The 22,962-nt window shown below is 42.6% G+C and overlaps 1 protein-coding gene across 8 annotated transcripts; it reads right to left on the reverse strand.

The window, feature by feature from the left end:
• Positions 1-912: 912 nt before the first annotated feature.
• nfyc (nuclear transcription factor Y, gamma) lies at positions 913-22,037 on the reverse strand. Of its 8 annotated transcripts, none has more exons than XM_080045651.1 (11): positions 21,953-22,037; positions 10,292-10,401; positions 10,094-10,162; positions 8,753-8,866; positions 6,705-6,800; positions 5,493-5,660; positions 3,397-3,465; positions 2,232-2,378; positions 1,769-1,873; positions 1,619-1,675; positions 913-1,398 (listed from the first exon to the last, which is right to left on the reverse strand). In XM_080045651.1, exons 2-11 carry the CDS (start codon positions 10,388-10,390, stop codon positions 1,279-1,281), a joined length of 1,044 nt encoding a protein of 347 aa, XP_079901777.1. In that variant the 5' UTR covers positions 10,391-10,401; positions 21,953-22,037; the 3' UTR covers positions 913-1,278. The 8 variants fall into 8 exon arrangements, with proteins under 8 accessions (XP_079901777.1, XP_079901773.1, XP_079901775.1 ...); XM_080045647.1 differs by having other exon boundaries at positions 10,094-10,165; XM_080045649.1 differs by having other exon boundaries at positions 10,094-10,165; positions 10,292-10,398; positions 21,953-21,984.
• Positions 22,038-22,962: the final 925 nt, after the last annotated feature.

Consider the following 22,962-nt stretch of genomic DNA (forward strand, 5'->3'; position numbering starts at 1 on the left):
TACTGTCCACACACTAGCAAGGTGCTCAATTCACCTAAAATAAAAACAATGAAACAAATATTAGTACTTGATGTTAGAAAAATACTATTGAAACATGACTCTTAGACAAGTTATGTTTTTTTATTTTATCTCACAAACAGAGTTTGTTTACAAAAAGGAACGTCAAAAATAAAATTGTACCTATCTATTGCATGTCATGCTGGCAACTACATGCAAAAACAACAATAAGAACATCGATAATAATCATTACTGTACAAAAAGAAAAAAATTATGGGGAAGATATGAGGCCAAAAATAATCTCAAAAACCAAAAGAATAAAAAAAAATGTTTTAGTTTTTTTGTCATTTCTTTGTACATTAGGGTTTAACCAGGGAACAAGACTCCAAAAGCACCTGGGTAGGGAGGGTCTGTGTGAAACTGCATAGAGGCAGAGAAGAGATTCCCTGCTCTAAAAACAAACAGAAGGGTAAGGAAAGAGTGACTGAAACAAATAAAATGGAAGAGTAAAGATGACTGCGGTATGGGTGTGCTTGGAAATACAAACACACCCTCACATACACGGCTAACCTATACAGTTTGAAGCCCTTACAAAATAAAGTCAGGCTTTGTCGTCAATGTGGAAAACAACACATAAGAGAAATTACATGAAATAATTATTGAACCTTATAACCTCTTCTTGAGATGCCTTAAGATTGACTAGCTGTAGAAAGTGATGTCTGAGGTATATGGCTTACATGAAAAACGATTTTCTTTAAAAACGGGTATGATTCTCGTTTTTCCCGGGAAGTAGAAGGTGAAGAATCCCATGGCTACCTTCAACCACAGATATGCCAGGAGCATGTCATGTAGACAGAGACGGACACTTTCCCCAGTTCATTTCCAAATGGAGAGCAAAACAGACGGCGCCAGGAGTAAAGCAGACACTCTTTTTATGTATTAGAAATCATTAAGGTTGGGACATGGGATGAGAGACAGAGACTGTGGCCGTGGATGCACATAAGGACAAACAGGGAAACTGCCCAAGCGTGGATGCAACTTGATTTGTTATACTGAGATAGTCTATCAGTGTCCCTTTGGTTTATTTTATCCAGTGTACTTATTTTATTACCGAAAAGAAAAGAAAAAATATTGTTACAACATTTCAGGTCCCTCGTCTATATGAGCAGTGCTTAAAACCGAGGCTATCAAGCGTCCTTTGTAGATGTTGGTGGCATCTGTCGGCATCACATGGGCTGGTATGCGTGTTGTGTGTGTGGAGGAAAGGTTCCTGGGTTGGGCTCACTCGGTGCTGACCTGTGTGACCTGTGCGTCAGCTGTCTGGTTGGTGGACTGAATGAACATAGGCTGGGTGAGCTCCTGTCCCGCTGGCATCGTCACCTGCTGAATCTGATACAACTGCTGTAAGACAGAGAGAGAGAGAGACAAAGAGGATGACGGTCTGTGTGTGCTACAGGGATGCTATTTAGGTTGTTTATTAATTCAATTAGTCAAATATTTTCATTTTTTATTTTGATGTAGCAGCAAATAAAAGATAAAAAAAATTAAATGGTTCACTCAAAAATGTCACTGTCATTGCTACAGCTTTAACACATTAGATTTATTTGCTGCAGTTTTCTACCTGTCCGTCAGTAAACTGGTTGAACTGCTGCTGTCCTTGTACGTCTGCCTGTGTGAGCTGAACAAAAAAGAAAGTGAAGTGAAGTTTAAGAACTAAACAGTACAGCTTGGATATCGGAATTTAATGAATTTATGTTGCTATCGTGATTACCTGCTGGGCATTGGCGAGAGTCTGAATCTGTCCTTGCACCACCTGCCCCCCGGAGACGGGCTGGGCTAGACGGATGTATTGGAGCTGGCCCGTGTTTAGTTGCACCTAAACTCGACATAAACCACAAGGGGGAGACAAAGTTTGGTTTAGAGGAAAGGTCATTTGAATGCAGAGGTCACACAGCCATTTTTCTATTCTGGATCACAGCAAGGAGAATCATTAATTTCCCCCCTGAAGAATTATTAATTTAATAAAACCTGTGTTTGATTACACCTGTAAAAGGATGGCTAATTCACTTAGAAACCTTTTAGCAAACACAGACTACTTTTCAAGTTTTAACCTGGGCTTATCCTATCATCCTCTCATTTATTTCCCTGACGGTTTCCTTTTAGGGTTTCTTAGCTCCATTTCAAATAGCTTATTCCTATCATGATTTTTTTTCTTCTTTCCGCCGTTTTCTTACCGGGATTTGCTGGATCTCTCCTGTGTTAGTGATGATCTGCTGCATGACCTGCATAGTCTGGCCTTGGGCTTGAGCCGTCTGAGCTTGACCTGCTTGGACTATCTGTAGCTGCTGGCCATCACCAACCTGCATGGCCACTGGTGCACTCTAATGAAGAGAACACAAGGAGAGAGGAAAATAGAAAGAGAGACAGAGACATGAGTAACATATTAGTCGTTCAACAACAACTGGTACAGACAAGTAGTTAATGATTGACACAATGCAAAGAGCCAATAATCACTAACCCCTCTCAAATAAGATTTTAACCAGAACTTTTAAAGTCTGTTAAATGATCATCAGGCATACACAAAAGGTGACGATGCAAGTTTTCGAGACTTCTCTTTCTCATCTGTCTAATAAAGGCCATCAGACCTCATGCTGAGGTCACCACTTCAAACCTCAGTCATGTGAGGCGGACAAAGCCTAACGGCCTCCACACACATCCTACCTCTACTGCGCGTCTACCTCGCGTCTGCATCTGACTTTTTGTCACTGAGCGTGTAATCAACCTAGAGCGGATACACATCCAACCTCAGACGCACTGCTGATGCGCGTCGGAGGCACGTCTGCAGCGACGCTCCCCTTTACCTCAGGAGGCTCGCCTATTTTTTTCTGAGAGCCGCGCGTCTCTCTCGGGTCTCTTTGCTTTAACTGATAGAGAAATACTCTGCTGCGAGTCATATTGACTTCATACTGGCAGCTTTCGCTGTTGTTTCACCATTTCCTGGTGTGTCCCTTTCAAAATAAGACTTCCAACAAGCGAGAAAAAAAAAAAAAGGCAATGGGGCGCACGGATTACTGTCCAGACTCAATATTAGACTCAATATAAATCATATGCATCATAAATGACAGGAAAGAACTTCATTTTTAATGGGAATTATCTATGAAAACTCTACGTAGAAAGATAGGGCTTTTAGAAGCAGCGCTGCAGCAGCAGCTGCTGCCGAGACGTTCCATGTGTGTCCGAGAAAAGTCCGAGAGATGCAGCAGTAAGGTAAGGCGACGCGCTCCAGAGGTAGACGCAGGATGTGTGCAGAGGCCGTTAGGGTAGCAGTCATTTGAATGACTGTGGCAAAGCGAGCGTTGCCTGTGTATTTAGTAAACATAGAAATGCATGTGTGTTTACCGTGATGGGTGTGCCCTGTGACTGCACCTGCACCTGCTGTAACTGCTGCATTGTGGCACCTTGCAGCATCTGATCGGCCGACAGAATAGAGTGAAAAAATGAGAGAAAGACACACAGTGAGAAAGCAGCGGTTGCATCAACTTAACACATGAATGTTAGCGCGTGTGGAGTGTACGCAGCGATAGCTTCAAAGTTAGAGCAGCAAAAAGTGGTAAATGACATTTATTGACGTGTTCATGAATGATGAAGAAGCAAGGTTGAAATGTCAGAAAGAAAGTCATGGTGGAATTTGGACAGGTTTAGGAAATGCACGTACATCAGTGACATTTATAGCAGCTTAAGTGATGTGAACTGCAGTTTCATAAGAACTTAGAAGAGAGTTGGTGACCTTAGGAAAATGACAGAATTGGTACAACAGTGACGACTAGTACCTATAAAAGCTCTGGACACGGACAAACGCATGGTATGAAATATTATCTTTGCTCATTGTCTTCTCCAACTCTAAGTTGACTGTATTTTCTTCCTTTTCCTTTTTCTGCAACACTGTTGTACAAAATATTGGTAGTGGCTATCTAACAAGATCTATTTTACACCAGCAAACATGTATGATGTAACTTAAATACCGTGAGAGGGACAATAGAGTTGCGACAAAGATAGTAAACAAGTCAGAACACATTCAATGTAAAACTGAGGGCAAAACAATAATAGAAACCAGGTTGCAATGACAGGGGGATTGAAAAAAAACATTAAAGAAGTTTTAATTTAATCTCGAAAGCAGTTCAACAAACCAAATGTATCTATCCCCTCAAAGTCTACCTTTTAAAGCGATGCATTCTAAATAGCATACGATAAAGTCTAGGTATGGTGAGTGTCAAACAGTGACCTCTCTGTGCTCTCAGTGGGGACTGCTGCAGTAGCGGTGCTAGTGAATCAGGCCAGGTCTAACTGAGTATGACAGCTCAGCTAAAGGCAGTCTGCTGAAGCAGCATGAAGCACCACAGCATGGCCACATGATATGCAGAGACCAAGCTGGAGAGAGAACGCTTAGCAGTACAGGTAGCAGAAAAATCTGATAATTGGAAAGAGAGACAATTGCAAAGTGTCCCTAACTATGCATGTTTGTTACTGACTGGTGAAAACACTGTGAATCAGGGGGTGAATGCACTATCCCCCAAGTCTGTGTGCATGTGAAAAACAGTGTGTGATTTTGTACGTGTGCTGGGAACTCCTCTCCTGTTTTGTGTCATTTCTATGCAACAGAATCAAACAGCAATCAGGTCAAATCAAAGCTCAAACAAACTTTATTAATTGTTTTTTCGAGTTTTATTTTTTTTATTTTATTTTTTTTTAAATCCTTTTTGTTGTGTGCTTCACTTCAAAATATACACTTACTATACAATTACAGTTACTCAACTATGATAATTTCTGGTACCTGTCATCTGTACATTTTGGAAGCTATTATATTGCAAAAGGAGACACACATTCGAGTATCAAAAGGTTTTTTTTCATTTTCATTAGAATTAAATAACCTAGAAAATAATATTCTGTCTGTAATTTGGCAAATGTTTCCTCTGATGGGTGTCTGTGTGCATGTGTTGTTCAGTGTGCTGGGTGTGTTATGAGTTTCAGTTATTTCTGCCTGTGGGAGAGTGTTCAGCTACCGAATTGGAGTCAAGACTAATTTCAATAAAGCCAGGTGTGATGATGACCCAAGTAACAAGCTTTTTGAGGCATGATTCCCGGGTGTACTGGGTGGACTTTAGAAATTGCTACTTTAATTACTTGAGAGAGGTAATCCTTAAAAAGGTGTTACACAGACACGCACAAACACAATATATTTTCGTTGACGTTCAGTGGAGACCTCACCAACTGCTAACTTGTGTTTTCTGTTGGGGGGCACTAATTCTTCGAGGAAGGTATTTTGTTAGAGGGGCGCGGCGCACGCTGCGACCCTGCAGTTACACTCTCTCCTGTCCACCCATGTTATTGTCACTGTCTTGTATGTTTCTTGGCGAGGTGTGTACTGAAAGGCAAATTTAATTGTGCTGTAACGGTGCATATGACAATAAATAAATCTGACTTCTGACTTCTAGTACCTGTCCTTGCTGTGACTGTGCAATGATGATCTGTCCCGGCTGGATGGTTTGAGCGCCTTGCTGCTGGGCCTGTTGTGTGCCCTGCACCTGTACGGCTCCAGGCTGCTGGGCCAACGTAAAGTAGTACTGCACCGGCTCTGCAGGAGCTACCGACTGACGCATCTCCTCCTGAAAGACACAGACACACACACAAGAAGACCTATCAGTCCATTACATCTCCATGAATTATTTTTGAAGCTGTAACGGTAGAGGACGGTAAGTCTGATAAATAACTGATGGGATGTGGCTGGGGAAGAGTAATGTAATCTGGACACAAGATCCATTACAGGCACTATACTGGTCAATACCATAGACTGTGGGCCCAGGAGGTATGCCTGCCTGACCATGGTGATGTGTTTTAACTCTGATCAACCTGAAGAATTTTACACACAAAAAATACATCAGACATTGTGAATTGACTTTAATATAGGTCTAGTAAAACTAGTGTGACAGTTATCGATTTATGTATGCAAGTGTTCGCTCCATCCGTCCTCCTCCTGGGTCAGCCACAGAAATGCAGCGTCAGAGTGTGTTGGGATTCAGTTAACTCAGCACAGTTCAGCAGACCGGTGTCACTCCGCTTCATAGTCGACCAATGAGCAGGGCTTCATCTTGATGAGGTTCCTCCATCACCAGGAGCGTAAACACCCCTCTCCCAGCTCCATGACAACACAGCTGAGAGTGTAGGATGTTTACATGCCTAGAGACAGTCTACTTGACGACACATTTAAATATATTTCACTCCCTCTCGAATCTTACATTTGTGTTTTGTTTATCAATCTCTGGGAACAAAGACTTCTGAGTAATTTTCTGTGAGGTGCTTGATTATTATCCTTATTGATCTTCTGTTACCTAGAAGAGGGCATATTCATCTGCTAGTTGTGTGTATCAGTTACTTATGGTACAAAATGGAGTAAATGCTGGCAGTTACTGTTGGCTGTCAGAGGCAATAAGGTGCTGCAAACATCCGACTGAAAGCCATCGCTGTCCAAACCCCAGCTTCCAGTCAAGGATGTTTACAGCACCTCCAGGTTGCCAACAATGGAAAACCGCCTGCGATGAAGACTCACGTGATCAGCTACTTTTCCCGGGCCAATTGAAATGTCAGGATTTAAATGTTTGCCGGTCTCTTTGTTGGTAACAAGATGATCCAGGTAGCGTGTGCTTTCCTACCTGTCGTTTGGGTGGCTTCAGGTCGTCCCGGGGCACAATGTCGATCAGGAAGTCAAACTGGTCGAACTTTGTTATTGCCATGGCAATGTCGTTCCTCTGGAAACATATGAGACAACGAGGGTCAGTGATGAGGTCAGACTTTAATTTTAATAATTCAATATATGCCCAAACCTATTTATAATTCTCCCACAAAAGCCACATGAAAGGCTACAGTGGAATTGAAACAAAGTTTCCAGCAGTACTGTAACAGGTTTGTGCATGAGAGGATAAGCTTAGAGCTGAATCAATTAGTCGACAGAAAATAATAACTATTTAAAAAGTGGATAATTTGAGTCACTTTCCAAGCAAGTCATATTAATCGTTAGCTTTTTTTCAGTGAGTATTTGTATTTTGGTGTTCAAAGATAGTAAATTGAACATCCTTGGGTTCTGGTACTTTTTCATTATTGTCGATCATTTTAAAGAAAAAACTATTAATTAGAATATTGTTAAACAATTATAAACGTAATCATTTGTTGTAGCTCTAGATAAAGTTCAAGAACTTATTTTTAACCAACAGTCACTTAAGGCAAATTGATTAATACAAAAATCAATCACCCTAGCAACCTGTGTGTGTGATTGTGTGAGTGGAAATAAACATGAATGACGCTTCCCCCCCTCATGAACACACTGCTATACCCCTTCCTATATCCACAGCAGTGTGCTGTCTCTGTGGAATTTTCCACAGGATATTGGCTGTCAGGACCCCCCATTGTGGCCCTCTCTGTACTGCAGGCTATTTATAGTAGCTTGATTAATATCTGGTAACACCAGGTCACATCTACACTTGTTCTATTGATGAGCGTTGCTAAGGTGACCGCAACTGGCGTGCCCTCCTCACAATAGGATTCAGGCTCTGAGTGTGTGTGTGTGTGTGTGTGTGTGTGTGTGTGTGTGTGTGTGTGTGTGTGTGTGTGTGTTGAACCTCATGAATCCCACATTCATGAGGTTCAACCAAATCTTCCTAATGCATCATCTTTGGTGTTAAATATAATTAACCTGTTAACCTGCAAAGTGCTTTCGGGTTGTATTTAAAAGGGCACTCTGGGTAAAAGATATGACAAGACAGCAGCAAAGTGAACACACTTCCAAAGTAGTAAATCTAAGAGTCTACCAGGACTAACTGTGATGTCAACAATTACATTCCTTTTTACTACCTATGTTTGCATATAAACACACACACACACACACACACACACACACACACACACACACACACACACACACACACACACACACACACACACACACACACACACACACACACACACACACACACACACACACACACACACACACACACACACACACACACACACACACACACACACACACACACAGACAATCTCTCGGAGGTACATGATTGGATAAAGTGGATTTTGTTTCCATAGTTTTCCTTTGACATCCAGGTGAAACAAGCTCTTGTATGATATTCCTAAAGATTCCCTTTCAGCGCTCTCATGTTCTCTGCTTCCGTTTACCCCTCTCACTGTTCCAGAGTCAGCCTAATTCAACTTTGCAGCAGAGCAGGCAAAATGGCACCAGAGGGAAAAGTGGGTCAATGGCACCCGCCTGGCTTTGCTTTCAAAGTCAATGGAGGGAGAAGGAACCAAACAGAGGGATAGTCCTCAAGGGGGTGCTGGTATGGGGGCCTCTGCTCATATTTGCTCACAGACATGGGCACTCAGTGAATAGAAACCAACGACAACCAAAAAGACAGACGAATGGTGCAAGGGAGTGGGAGACGACTTAAAAAGAAAAGGGTTGTAAAAATGTACAGAGGGAAGAAAGAAAAAGCTAGATTTAATTTGACTGTAGACGGGTGTGACAATCCAACATATAAGGCAAAAAGAAAGTTCAGAAAGGGGTCAGAGATTAACAGGTCAACTGGTTTCTTCAACTCAAGACTGATCTGATCAAATAAAAATGTTTGTCATACATGGAGGATATGCTGGACCGAAAAAGGAATTGACAAGAAAAGAGTTCACAAATCTATATGATGTGTCTGACCTGTAGCGTGCGTCTTTTGTTGTCCTCAGTGTGGATCCATGCCCTCAGGGTGAGCTCCGTGATGAAGATCTGAGCTGCCTTTGCAAACAGGACTGGGGCTTCTGCACTGATCATCTGTACAGGGTTGATGGGGATACATCTGATTAAATACACCGGCAGACTAACAAATATCAATTACATACCTGATAAAAACACTAATCTCTCATGGCCCGAGTAATGAATGGTTGCAGGTACAGTTTGAGTTACCTTCAAACTTTAGTTTGTCCCTAAAAAGGCTTCTTCAGTTTTAAAATCCCTGGTCTGCTGCCCACTAGTGGGAAATCAGTAAGCTATATTATCCTGAGTATCAAGATAATTAGCCACACGATAATTAGTTAAGCATATGGAAAAATTTACTTAAATGTACAAAATAGACTGGAATGATAGCACACGACTAACATTTACACATGAAGAGAAAGCCCCTGTGTCAGGGGCCAGGGCTGACAGAAGGGTCTTAGGATATGTTAGCGATCTCATGATCTCTTTACTACTTTAAGCTGCTGCTTAACTAAGTGGATAGCGCTCTTGGCAAGACACATTCAAGGCACACACGCACACAATCGAAGGCTTCATGTTTAGAGACTCAGGACAACTCTGTCTGCAAGCGGGGGTAAATAATCATCCTGACTGTTAAGTTAACTGCAGCCGATGTATATCAGTAGATGTGTCAGTTCCTTTCCTAAAAAAAGGTAAACCCTAAGTCGATCTTGGCGATTGGTATTTGTTTCAATGTGTACTTCAACATAAAAAGCCCAAAAATATTCAAGTTGTTCATGTATTTTACCTAATTGCTGTTTCACATATACCACAATTTGAAGCTATGTGGAATATGATTTAAAATGTCAATCAAAAAAAATTATGGAGCCATTATGAAAACTAAAAGCAGCTACAGTACATACAACTTCTTACAAAAACATTGCTTCACAAAATGGTAACAGCTACTTGTTACACAATCAGTCTTGCAATTTCACTTAATCATGTCTGATTATTCCTGTATGCACTCTATTCATATTTGGATGCAAACACGTTCGATATAAATAATGGACTTCTTATCAACAGTCTGACTGCTGAATGTGGAACAGCTGATAATATATTTCCATCATAAACAACAGGCCATTCAACGGCACTTAGTGGTGTGAGCACAACAAACCACAAACCATGAACCTGAAAGAATACACACATCAACAGTTGAGGCAGCACAATAATCAAAATGAATGGTCATTTTGTATAACCGAGAGATACTTAATTAGTCTATTTAATTAGCAGTTTGCATAGGAACAAAATGGTGTGTTATACTCTTACCTTGACATCCTCATCCAGCTTCATGATTTTCTTGATTCGGGCTAGAGGCAACTCCTGCACGCGGAAATCCTTCTGGAAAAAATCACATGTGTGGTCAGTTGTGCTTAAGCATTTGTATGTTTTAAACCATGTTAAACTGTTGAATCTTGTTGTTACTTTCCGTGTGTGAGTGTGAGTGATTTAGTGTGCATAGCGTACCACAGTCAGGTTCCTGATGTCCTCCATGACACGAGGCCAGAAGGACTGCAGGGTTTGCTGGGCATCGCTGCCTCCTGCTCCAAACGCATCTGCTGACATCCTCTAGTCTGCTGCATCAGGGAATGACAGGGGAGGAGAGAGAGAGAGAGAGAGAGGGGGGGGAACGTTGATTATGAGAACAACAGAAATGCAAATATTAAAAAAATATGATGCAACAATTTCGACGGGTCATTCGCTAAAGGACACATGACACCAGGACACGGAATACAGTGTCAGTCCGTGCCTGGCCTGCGCTGTCCAGAACACTTCCTGTGTGTCAGAACCAAAGATCAAATCGCAGCCTTTAATTAGAATACAGTGAAATCTAAAATAGAGCTTCTATTTTTGCTTTGTGGGACGTTGACACCTTCCACCACACCAGTCGCATACTGCCTGATTATGAATGGCTCTTTCAACACTTGCTCTACTGGTGACCCCACACAGATGCAGTAAAAGACCATAATGAGAAACAACACTAACAGCTACATTCCAGAATGTGAACAAATAATACACTAACTTTTGCATGCAAACTGACCTAAAGTTGTTAAGTTAAATAAATAAAAATGTTACACACAAATGCATATTGACGTAAAGCCAGTGCTTCTGCAAGGGGGCCGGTTTGAAAGAGGATCCAGCAGGTTACTATGGCATGCCAGGAATCTGCTGGGGAATATTGGCCGGCCTGTCTGAGCATGCAAAGCTTGGAGTGTCTGGATCGCACTCTTTTACTCTCTCTCTTTTCTCTCTTCCTCAGTGAAAAGATTTGGGAGAAGAAAAAGAAGGACAAGGGGGGGGGGGGGGGGCAGAACAAGAGATGAGTGTGTGAAGCTACTCAAGAGAGACGATGTGTGTGTGTGTGTGTGTGTGTGTGTGTGTGTGTGTGTGTGTGTGTGTGTGTGTGTGTGTGTGTGTGTGTGTTACTGAGGGAGGGGTAGTGGTGCCTTGACCAGTTCAGCATTAATCCAGCGCTAAGAAAAAGTACCAAAGGCTTTAACTGACGGAGGTAAGAGACAGACAGGGCCGCAGTCAGACTGCTGTGCAAACTAGCTATGTGGGTCAAACAAGAGAGAACGAGAGACACACGGCAGGACAAAGAAAAATAGTGTTAGGAGAAGGGGGAACTCCTCTTTATCTTCTCACTCAGGGCCAACAAGCATGAATGGCTCCAACTCTGGTCCAGCTGACAGGCAAATACAAAACAAAAGACAGCCTCTCACTCCATCATCACTCCATCTAGTGTCTCCCCCGTTACAGAAAATTGGAACATTGTTTTTGACTTTAGGTAACCCCCCCACCCCCATGACTCCTTTATTCATACCACTTAAGTGCAGTTGTAAATATTTTACGTGGATAAATGACTAGCTCAGAATGCCGGCCCTTTACCTGATTGACTTTAGACAGGAAAATATTGCTTCTCTGGCAGTTGTGGAAGTTACTGAATAATAAAGAAGAAGCTCCGCTGCCTCCTGGTCTGTCATTCAGTTCTGGACAGAGAGTAACCTGAATCAATGAGATTCAGGCAACAGGGGGGTGGGTGGGGGCTTCAATCAATCAGGCTGCTTGTAGCTATGGCATGCCAAGCTAGTGATTGACCTTGACTGTGTCTCCCTTCTCTGAATGACAGAGCAGTGTCCAGTTGCATTTCAAGGTTGATTGAAATCCCGCAGTCACTAAAACAATCCCAGCATTCCACAGGGCAGCAATGACTGATGGAAATTGTAGTTTCTCTCTCCTATGCCTGATGGGTGACCTGAGCTTTGCCGGTTCTCTCGTGGAGTCTGTTAGTACTTTCTAGCACTCTCAAATGTCAAATACTGTGAACAAAATAAGAGCAATTTGAGAAAAAATTTCTTCCAGCTACATTGTAAAGCATTATCTGTCAGCAATTCCTCTTGTGATCATTTTACACAAGACAACTGCGGGTACCTGTGTGTGTCCGTCCTTCTCTACAACTGGTAAGCCTGATAAGAAACAATAATAGGGCAATTCACTTGACAGCATTACAGACAACCCTCAGGCTAACTACTAACACAACGCTTTGGCCTGCAGGAAACAAGAGGTGGATAGGAGTTTGAATAGAAAATGTTTCTTCTGCTTTGACAAATAGCTCACTTCTCTTAAAAGCCTGCATTTTAATTTTTAAAACACTTGGGGAGAGAGCAGTTATTTAATCACACTAACACCCCAAACCCCTCTCTTTGACCCCATGACCTTCAATATAAATACACAGCCACGCACGAACCACAGCAGCAGCAGCAGCAGGAAGGGTGTGTGTGTGGGGGGGTGGAGGGGATAGGGGAAGTCAATATGTGAGAAGAAATGAGAAAGTGTGGCGACAGGCAGGCTGACGTGTGCAAGGGGAAAAAAACAGAACATATGTGAGAGAAGGGTAAACTATTAACACACCCTCCTTCAGCTAACTACTGTGTTCAACCTGAAGTACACCAATATATACAGGCTTCCCATGGCCTTACATCAATGGAAAGATTGCATGGGAGCCTTCCATAGATAGTATTTAAAATGGATGTAGCATCCAGTCTGACCTCAGTTATCGCCATCTTGTCAGATTTTTACTCCGCCTCATTTCCTCTTACCAAAAAAGGGCATTGATGTGACGTTGGGGGGGAGGGCAATACGCCCATCTAGCTGACGTATACCTCCGAGGCGAAGTGAGGGCCAGCGGGCAGCTAGCTGTCACTCAAGACGCTGCGCCTCTAATTATTCATAGGTTTTTACCTCCAATAAAATAAAAACCAGCGTGATCCAAAAAAAAAGTCACCGCCCTTAGTGTTGTCATGGAGATACGACCTAAACATACAAACTAGAATGTTTTTTTGGACCAGGCCATAAATAGGTTTAATAATACTGTGGAAACGGCTTATTTAACATGGGAGTAAATGAGAAATTGCTCTGTTTTGGTACCACCTCTTAGTGGCCACCCGGTGAACTGAAATTTTTGGCCCTTCCGCATTGGATGCTGGTAGAACTTGCTGTGGTTGGGGCTTGGAGCCTGCTGAAGTCTTCGACTGACTTCTGCAACACTCTCCGAGTGGGGCAATCCACTGCACAAAGAAAATCAATTTAGAAACTCCCTAAAAGTTAATAAATGTCAACGTTATAAAAGTTGTAAAAGATCCAGCGGTTGATGCAGTCAAGTAGAAAAGCCAGTGTCGAGAGATGGCTTATTTTATTTGCAGTGCACTGTATGTATTTCAGGTCTCTAGTCAGGAGTAGTCGTTGAAGAACTAGTACTTAAATGTCCATCTGTACCAAATAATGTGTTAAATCTGGTTGGTCCAGTTCCCTACTTAATACCCATGCTCATCATTGTATTTCACTCTTTGAAAAAAAGGGTCTACAAACATGGTGTTTCATTTGAGCCTGTTATTCTACCGTGTTTTTCTAAGCTGCTACTGTATGCTATATCAGGGCACATTGTGTTTTTCGGGCTGTACATCTCTCCTCTCCCCTTTCCTGCAGTTCTGTTGTCCTTCATCGGGTCATTGAGACAGAGAGTTGCCGGTGTTGGGTTTCCTACGAACTCAGCTCTGTGTGTGTGTGTTTTTTTTTCTCTATGTGAATCTTTGAGGACTGATGTGATGACCGTGCTTTGTCGACATTGTCCAACGCAGCAAACTTGCCCTTCCTTGTTGAGCGGCTCTACATCTCACTTCCCGTCCTATCTCCAGTACTTCCCATCGCTCTCTGTCTATGTGCGTTTCTCCCTTGCTCTGTCTTACTTACTTTTCCAGTGATCCCCTACTTACAAGTTCTCTGAGAAAGCCAATGCTGCTCCTTTTTGCAGCAGCTGAATCAGCATTAATGTTGTTCTGCCAGTCCGGTCGTGCATCTCTCCTCTGTCTGTCTCTCTATCTCATCCCTCCCTCCCTGGCTAACTCACTGGCACGTCACATCAAGTCGCCACTCGCGGCAGCATCAGCGACTCGTTCCAAATCTGACATCACACCATTTTACATTAGCCTTCAATCCTGTCTAAATAATCCTGATAGCAGCGTAGGCAGAAGACCGGAAAAAACTTATCACTTAGCCTATTCATTTGCTTTTTACAATTTGTAAAGGAGCAAGGAAAGGGCAAAGTTTTCTATGTGCAGTATTTGAAGCACATAGGCATCGTTATGAGAGAGATAATACAGTTTAGCTAATTAATGAATTGGTCTTTGGTAATGTGAAATGTTGTGCAGTTAATTGCCCCTTTAATAACCATACAGCTGGTGTAAATTGAGCTTAATGTGTAGCTGATAGGCAATGAGGCATGGCGGTTTTTGGACGACCTGAAGGCCTATCTGTGTCAGAAGAGCGAACCGTTCCCAGAGGTGTTTCAGTATCACGTTGTCGTTGTGCTGCAGTCAAACTCGTCTCATCCCAATTCTTTCCCTGAAGCAGAGCTGACACTTCACATTGTTGTAGATGTGCACTGAGAGGACCTGACCCACACAGAAATAAAGAGGGATAACACTGGACCAAACAAATGTGTAAAAGAGTTCAAAGTGTTATAATCCGCAAATTACCTGTGTAGTAATTTAGTTATTCTGGTAGATTTGATTGATTGAATTTTAATACCTAAATTCTAAGAACTGTGTGAAACTGTCAATGATGCAGAATAGGGGGCTGAACGATTTGGTGAAAATATTTATCTGACAGTATATTGGGATTTGATTTTGCAATATCATTTTTTGAAGTTGAGATTCACTAGAGATAGAGAAAGACAATTCAGCTCCGTCTCAACTTTTTTTACCCTACATTCTGCGTACAATTGTGGGAAGGCAATTATGGGACGTTTTTGAAACCCATCTTCTTTAACAAAGTAGTGCTTAATGGCGTTTGTTATCTCAATGTGCAATCGTGAGACCTTTTCAAACAGTCACAAGCTACACTGAAATAGTACTTTGTTTACTAGACTCCAGGATAAAGCATCACTACTTTCTCCTGACTTTCTGGTCATACACTTGCAGGTGGAGGATATTTTTCGAACCAGGAATGTGAAGTTTTTCACATGAGTCGCACTGGGTCGCACTCGCACTGGGTCATTTGTGATTGGTGAGAATGACACACAAGGAGGACAGAGGGAATTTGTAAAAACCACTGACACAACCGTTTTTACCCAGGGTCAGGCCATTGGGATTTGCTAATCGCATTGTTTTAAATCACAATTTTGGGTTGAAATCGATTTATCGCTCAGCCCTATTGTAGAATGGTCAGGAAGGTCAATAAAGGTTACAGTAAGCCATGATTGAACAAGATACATTACCGTAAACCAGGATATAGTGTATCATGAAACCACTGACAACCTGTACCTAATGTTGACCATACTACAGTATGTCATTTATTTTTATTTTATTATACCTCTTGAATAGAGAATAATAAAAGCACAGGTAAATCATTTCATACCAACACACATTCATTTTAAATGACTGTAAAGAAAAGGTACGTGACAAATCCTATAAAAAGTTCTCACTTTGATGAACACAACCACAAATGAAACGCACACAAAAAGCTGGCATGGTTACAACTTGCCGGGTAAATGATCTACTCAGGCAAACCAAAAAAAACAAGAAGTTCTCAGCGAGGCATTACAGATTAACTACTGGGACACGCTAACATTTTCACAGATGTTGGTGCAAATGTTTTACTATTGAAAAAAAGAACTGACAGGGTTATAATAAAAGGACAAGCTAACTGTGACCTGCAGTGCAACATCCTTTTGACATGGCCAGACTGAACCAGCCAACCAAGCAGCCTCGCAAACTTTGCCCTTGGTTCTGTTTCAAGCCAACTCCAGGAAGTGCTAGTCACTGATCTTCCAAGGTCATTCAACAGAGGAGAGAGAAACCAGAGAGAGAGGGAGGGGGAAGAGAGAGAGAGAGAGACAGAGAGAGGATAGAAAAGAACAGGTTTTTCCAACTTTCACTGCAGCACTTAAGTGACCCCAGTGGTTCTGGCTGTGTACTCTCTAAAAAAGGTAATGAAAACATCCCGTACATTACATATTAGCTAGGCTCAGTAGCCCCCCCTTTGATTTCCGCTTCTCTTGCGTCCCCTCATCTCCCTCTAACGTGTTTCCTTCTCATTGCTGACGGAGAGACTGCAGGAGCCAATCTCACATTCCTGTGACCTTCATCCAATGCTAGGCCCCATCTCTGGCGTCAAAAAGTAGGCAGGGCTTAAGCTACCTGCATCTCACACACTGGAACACTGCTGACTCCTCCTGGCTGCCCACACCATCTTTAGTGACAGTGTACACAATGTAAAAAAACAAAACAAAAGAAAAACAGAGGGGGCAAGGACAAATGAGTGAACGCTAAGCGGTAGTGGTCACCTTAGCAATAAGCTGAGAGGCCCAGCTGTCGAAGTGGTTTGGGTGTTTCGTTAATTTTCCTTCCCCCGGTGTGCCTATGGTACGGTACAGGGCACAAATTATATTCAAATCTCATGCAGACACAAGCCAACCCTGGGATTTGGCAGCAAGGGCTTCAACTTAGGAGTTATTTTTAGTCTCCCTCTCTCAATCTCGTGCTCTCTCTCTCTCTCTCTCTTTCCCCAACGGGACTTTGTTTTGTCAAAGGCACCAATGGAAACTTTCAATTTGGAAGCAAAGGAGAAGATAGAAAGGGAGACAGAGGCAAGTGAGAGAAGAGGCACCCTTCCAAAGATTCCATCAGAAGAGATCAGATCAAACCGTTAGCTTCCTCTGGCCCTAGAGCTGACAGGCTGACAGTCCGTCCCATCTGGGCGTCTGGCACTGTTGGGGGGTGGGGAGGACCGAGGGGGACCTGAGGTCACTGCAACCAGCTGCACCTCCACCCCCGGGGACCCCGTGACACCAACAGTGACAACGACAAACAGAGATATCCGGCCAAAGTCCTTCATATACAACAAATCTCCTTCCAACATGGATGCCATCTTTGCCTCTCGGCTCTGCGTCACTGTCTGGCGCTGGCGTTTAAACAAGGACGAGCGGGATGTTGACCAGCTACGAGAGCCATTGCGGCCAGAGGCCCCCAGGATATCAACACCACCAAGACAGTGAAGTGTATCTGAGAACAGAGTCTGGCAGCCATACACCTAACCCATGAGTAAGTGTTGAAGGGTGTATCTGTGTGCATGGAGATCTTAAGTCAAAACACAACAAAATGACAGCCAAAGACGGACACACTTGAGTCTACATTTTTACTTTGAAGGTGAAAAATTACAAAACTCTACGTGAACAACAATAATTTTAGTTTTTAACCAACGGAAGTTGAAGAGACAACTGAAGGACATGGATGAGACACACACACAACTTCAGTCTTCCCAGCGGAGTACTATAGGACAGGAAAGGGAGGGGAGGGGGGATTGAGGACGGCTGCGAAGGACAGGCACTGTCTCATCACTGCAGAGAGTGATGGAGAGAAAGAGACATCAGAAAGTCAACAGAGGTGAACTTTTTATTGAGAAACCTAAAGCCTAACCAACTTGACAGCTCTTCTCTGTGTGTGAGTGTTTTCAGCAGTCGGACTTACCCCGGTGCCCTTCATGGTGAGCACTCTGCACTGTTGGAGCAGAGCAGAACAGAGGCAAACAGATAGCCCTTTTCAAATCTCCTTGAGAGCAGCAGCGGCAGGAAGAAGAGGCGCAGAGGTTGACAGAAAAACTCTCTCTCAAGCTCCTTCACTTCCTTTCAGTCCCCTTGATCGTATCAACAGACAAAAGACACTCTGGCTCCCCTGGACGGCTTCAAAAAAAAAAAAAAACTCTCGGCCTGGACACAGAGAAGAGCCCCCCCCTTCTTCTACCCCTCCCCCTTCCACTCTCCCTTTACACATTGCCCGGTCTCCTTCAGCAGCCCCCCCCCCCCCCCCAATGTCCTCCTTCTGCCTAAACATACAGCCCCTCTGACCAAGTCCTCTCAACTCACTGACCTTCTCTATTTCTCTGTTTTTCTACTCTCCCTCTCCCTCTCTCTAGTAGCCAGTGACCCAATCATTTGTCTTTCAGTTGACCCCTGGCCCGGTGCAAAGAAGAGTGGCTAGAAGATGGAAAGCCAGCACAGCAGCAGGCAACAGCAGGCAAACAGTACAGCACTCCCGACTCACAGGCTAAAAAAATTGCTCGCCTCCTTCCCCTTTAACATTCAAGAGTAATCAATCTAGCATGCTACATGACACTCAAACCCCGCCTCACAACCCGGCTCCCGCCTCACTCCGACCCTTGCAACCAATGGGAAGACAAGGTCCTCCTACGCCATTGGACGGCGAGCACACCAATCAGCTATGACACATCCCCTGCTCCTCCTCTTTCCTCAGCCCAACCCCCTTCTACCGACAGCCAACTTCCTGCTCTAAGTTACCTTGAGCTGCAGGATAGGGGTCAGTGAAAAGAAAAGAGGAAGAGAGAGTAAAGAGGAGAATAGGTGAAAAAGAGCAAACAAAGTTGCAGAAAGCTGTTGGACGAGTGTGTGAGGGTGTGCTAGTGGTGGCTTGCCTCAGCATTGTTTGTCCTCGGTCGGTCCCTGCCTCTGCTGCTGCTGCTGGACGGATGAGTAAGGTTCCACGGGCTGCTCTCTGACAACTGCTCTCTGCTTATTTACAATGTCAAACTAAATGTCTCCCTCGGCCCGCCTCCTCTCTGCAGCTACAGGCTGTCAACACAGTGATGCAGGCAGCTACGCTGGTCCTCACTGGCTAAAACAAGTGCCAGACTGGATGCCGCATGTTGCATCCACATGATTTAAAGTACAAAAGCATACTAGGCAGTCTCAAACGTTTGCCCAGGTATACACGCACATCCACCACACACACGCACGTTTTGTCCTTGCTTTCTCATTCATCCTTGCTCACAGTCAAAGGTATACACCGCAAACTTCTAGCCTCAAACGAGTGTCTACTTTTTATAATTATATTTATGGTACTGTTAATATTATTATAGCAAGAGGAAAAACATTGTCCACACATGCATGGTCACTCATTATTCACAAATAATGTGAATTAGTTGAATAAGACGTTATTTACGAACGGGAAATGTTGGTTATGTAACTAGTTGTCACAACCAGAAAATAAATCCAATGAAACAGTAATTATATAATGGTGTCAAACTAATTTAAACAAATGAATTACTGCAAAACAGATCATTGCAGAGCCTTTGTACAAAATGAAGCAGAATCAGCTGACTTGTGAGCATCCACCGAGGAGGGAAAAAAAGTTCATTTGATTCTTGTTCTATTTGCGGATAAACACTACTTGTGAGATATGGGTAAAAGTCTGTATTCAAGGACATTGTTGTATTGAATCCAAAAAAACTATGCCGACAGGGACTTCCACGATTCAAACTTTATCAAAAAAATTATTAAACATGTCAGCATTGTTATACAATGCCCTTCTTGTTAACTCACTGTTTCTTTTGCATACTTTCTTCATATTAACCTTTACATTAAAAACACGGACACTGCTGCTCTTGCACTACAACTCAATGTACCAGCGACTACGTCAGTAATTCACATCTAATATGCAAACTCATCAAGACACGTGAAGCTTAGACAATAGTTTCTAGAAGTTACAGAACCTAAAGGTGTGATGATAATATCAACTTTGGCCAGTGATATCTTGTTTAAAGGGATGATGATATGACCTGAAGCGTTATGCTGAATCTTACAGCAAAATGTAAATACTGATTGTAGTGAGGAACACAACAAGCCTAACAGAGAGAGAAAACCTGCCCCATCAATGACAAACCTAGAGGGGGAGGGGAACCAGAAGGATGGAGAAGGGCAGAGAGGAGAGTTGTTGCAGGATGGGAGGGGTAGAACAAGTGGAGAGAGGGTGAGAGAACAAGATAAAGACTCCAGAGAAGGAAAGCTAAATGTTCCCTTTTCTATTTTTGTGAGGAGCATGGGGACTAGAGTGGGTACTACAGCCATCCAGTTAATGATTAGAACGGAGCTGCACAAAGATTATTAATCTCTATAGCGTGGCTGCCGTGCCAGAGCAGTTCTCTCTGTAGATGTATTCCGGCTACCCAAAATGCCTCAGTAATGACACCTGGCAAGGTCACCGTGCAAATGGGACTTCCCATGACCTGTGCCGCCCGTAGCAGGACGTGTTTGCTTTCACTGATGCTGTTTAGAGATAAACATGCCACCAGCCCAGAGTGCGGGCTTCATAAACACTCAGCAAAGCCATGCTATCACCCACAAAACAGGCAAAGAACACATGCAAACCAATATGACTAACTGGTAACTAGTTAGCTGACTGACTTCCACATAGGTTACTAAGATAAAAGTATCCTTTGGTATGGTAACAGACAGGCATCCAGCCATTTTAAGTCAAGTGTAACTACTGCAAAGAGTGCAGTATAAGGTAAGAATAGAGAATGGGTAGGCTATAGCTCTTCAATTAATAGTAAACTCAGCTGACAGAGACACTGAAATAGTATTTGTCTCCACTGATAACAGTGAATCGGAAATGCTGAAGCACCTTTTACACTGTTACTCACTGACAGGGCAGATATATGGAGTATTCAGTATTGTTTTCACTACGATATTTTGTATGACGGGACTCTATGGCTAAACGCATTTATTTGTAATCATTGATGATCAGCTAATCCAACAAGGATTTTGTTCCGTTTCCCTTTAAAGCTATTCTTTCAATATTCAAGCATTATAAATATGCATGTCAATGAACTTTTATCATAAACAGGAGTGATGTAACCGTGACCGGAGTAAGAAAAAGAAAACACAGACTAAAATGTAACACATTGACAGATAAATGCATTTTGTGACCTTATTTACACTGGGACTTGAGCGCGTTAGCCTTTAGTACATTGTTGTATTTGAGGTATACGTCCTAGCATTGTATTTATCAAGACAGTTAGGATGAACAAAGAGCCTAGCAGCACACACGTTGAACCCAACATAGGCTACTAGTGTGGCAGACAGAAGCCGGTATTTACCTAATTATCAGTGAGATTAACAACAAACAAGATTGTTGTGCTAAACATGGACATATCGGTTATTAAGCATAAACATTTAGCACCAGTAGCTATTGTAATGATAGTCTCTCTTGACCATGACTTCGTGCGAACATTAGTGAAGTAAACGCTAGCTTATTGGAGATGCACACTGGTGACAGTGACCGTATTTTGTATGTGTAATTTTAATCACCACTGGACAATGTCCTGCCATCAAATGAAAGTTTGCAAAGCTTTCCAACGCTGGGAAGAAGCAGCCTAACCAATAAAGACAACGTTTGGATCTGTCCTTCAGACCAATCAAACCTCGGACTAGATTCCACCAATCAAGGTTTTTAGGGCTAAGTTCGTTCTGCAACTGACACCATTCGGGGCCCAGTAGGAATGGCCACTCTGCCTGACAATCACTCTGATAAGATCCAACATGGTGGACACAGAACATCAGTTTCCTGGCCGCCCGTGATCCCTTCAGCGGGCCACCAATAAGCGCCTCAGAGAGCGGGGAGGGAAATGGCGCCTATGTTCATCTTCCAAAACAATCGTCTATTGGTCAAGAACAGCAAATGAAAATGAGCCAAGTAAATGCCCATTCTTCCACCCGGCACGGACTCATTTCTTGTAAATGCTCTACTCGCATATGAATTTTAATTTCTTACTCACTTTGTTTTACGGGTTCCAAGTGAAGTCCGTCTCAGCGTATTATTTATTTTATTTAGCAAGCAAAGGGAAACAAGATGGCTGCCACTCGAACCGGAAACAGTTGAAGCACGAACGCGATGACGTTGCCTGAGCTTCGACGTCAATGTTCCACCGGTCTTCTAATCTTTTACTATCTATGCTTCTAACTAATAAAATAGGTCTCTTCCCCCGCATATGTAAAAAGGAATAGGGGCTATGAGACCAATGCATTAAATCCCAAAGTATCATTAATTTTATATATATATTTCTCACCCATTTCCAACATGTTACCGTCTTAATGATGTAGGGTAATAAATAAATACCACTGCTGCTAATAATACCAAAAATAAAATAAAGGGGCAGTTAAATTAAAGGAGCGGTGTTTAGAATTATTGGCATTTTTCAGAACAGACTTGGTAGAAATGGAATATTATATTCATAAGTCTGTTTTAAATAATGTAAAAGAAAAGAAAAAAAAAGAAAACTTGTTTTTTTCTATTTTTTTAGCCTTTTATATCTACATAAGAGCAGGGCTTGCCACCATGGAGGCCACCATTTTGCACTGCCATGATTCTACAGTAGCACAGAATGGACAAACTAACATTTTTAAAGTGGGTGTGATGGGGAAATGCACCTGTTGGAAGACGAAGAAGTACTATAGAATAAATAACTAAATACAGCTTCACTTCATCACTTGATATTGTGGAAAAACTTAAGGCAGTGGTGGATGATACCATCTTTAGTAACTAGCTTCTTGTCCTTGAAGGCCACAGTAGCTTCTGTTCAAACCGTGGGATTATCCAGGGAGCATTGCATTATAGAACTTTCAACATTAGATGCCACTAAATATTCAGATACATTACACACTGCACCTTTAAGTATAATCTACTTAAATGTGCTGCACTGTAAAAGACTTACCAGTACACTAAAATCAATAACAATATTGCTATTGTTGCTGCTGGTGTTAATAGTAACACAAATAATTGAAACAC

This window comes from Ammodytes marinus (assembly GCF_949987685.1).
Source record: "Ammodytes marinus genome assembly, chromosome: 17".
NCBI lineage: Eukaryota > Metazoa > Chordata > Actinopteri > Uranoscopiformes > Ammodytidae > Ammodytes > Ammodytes marinus.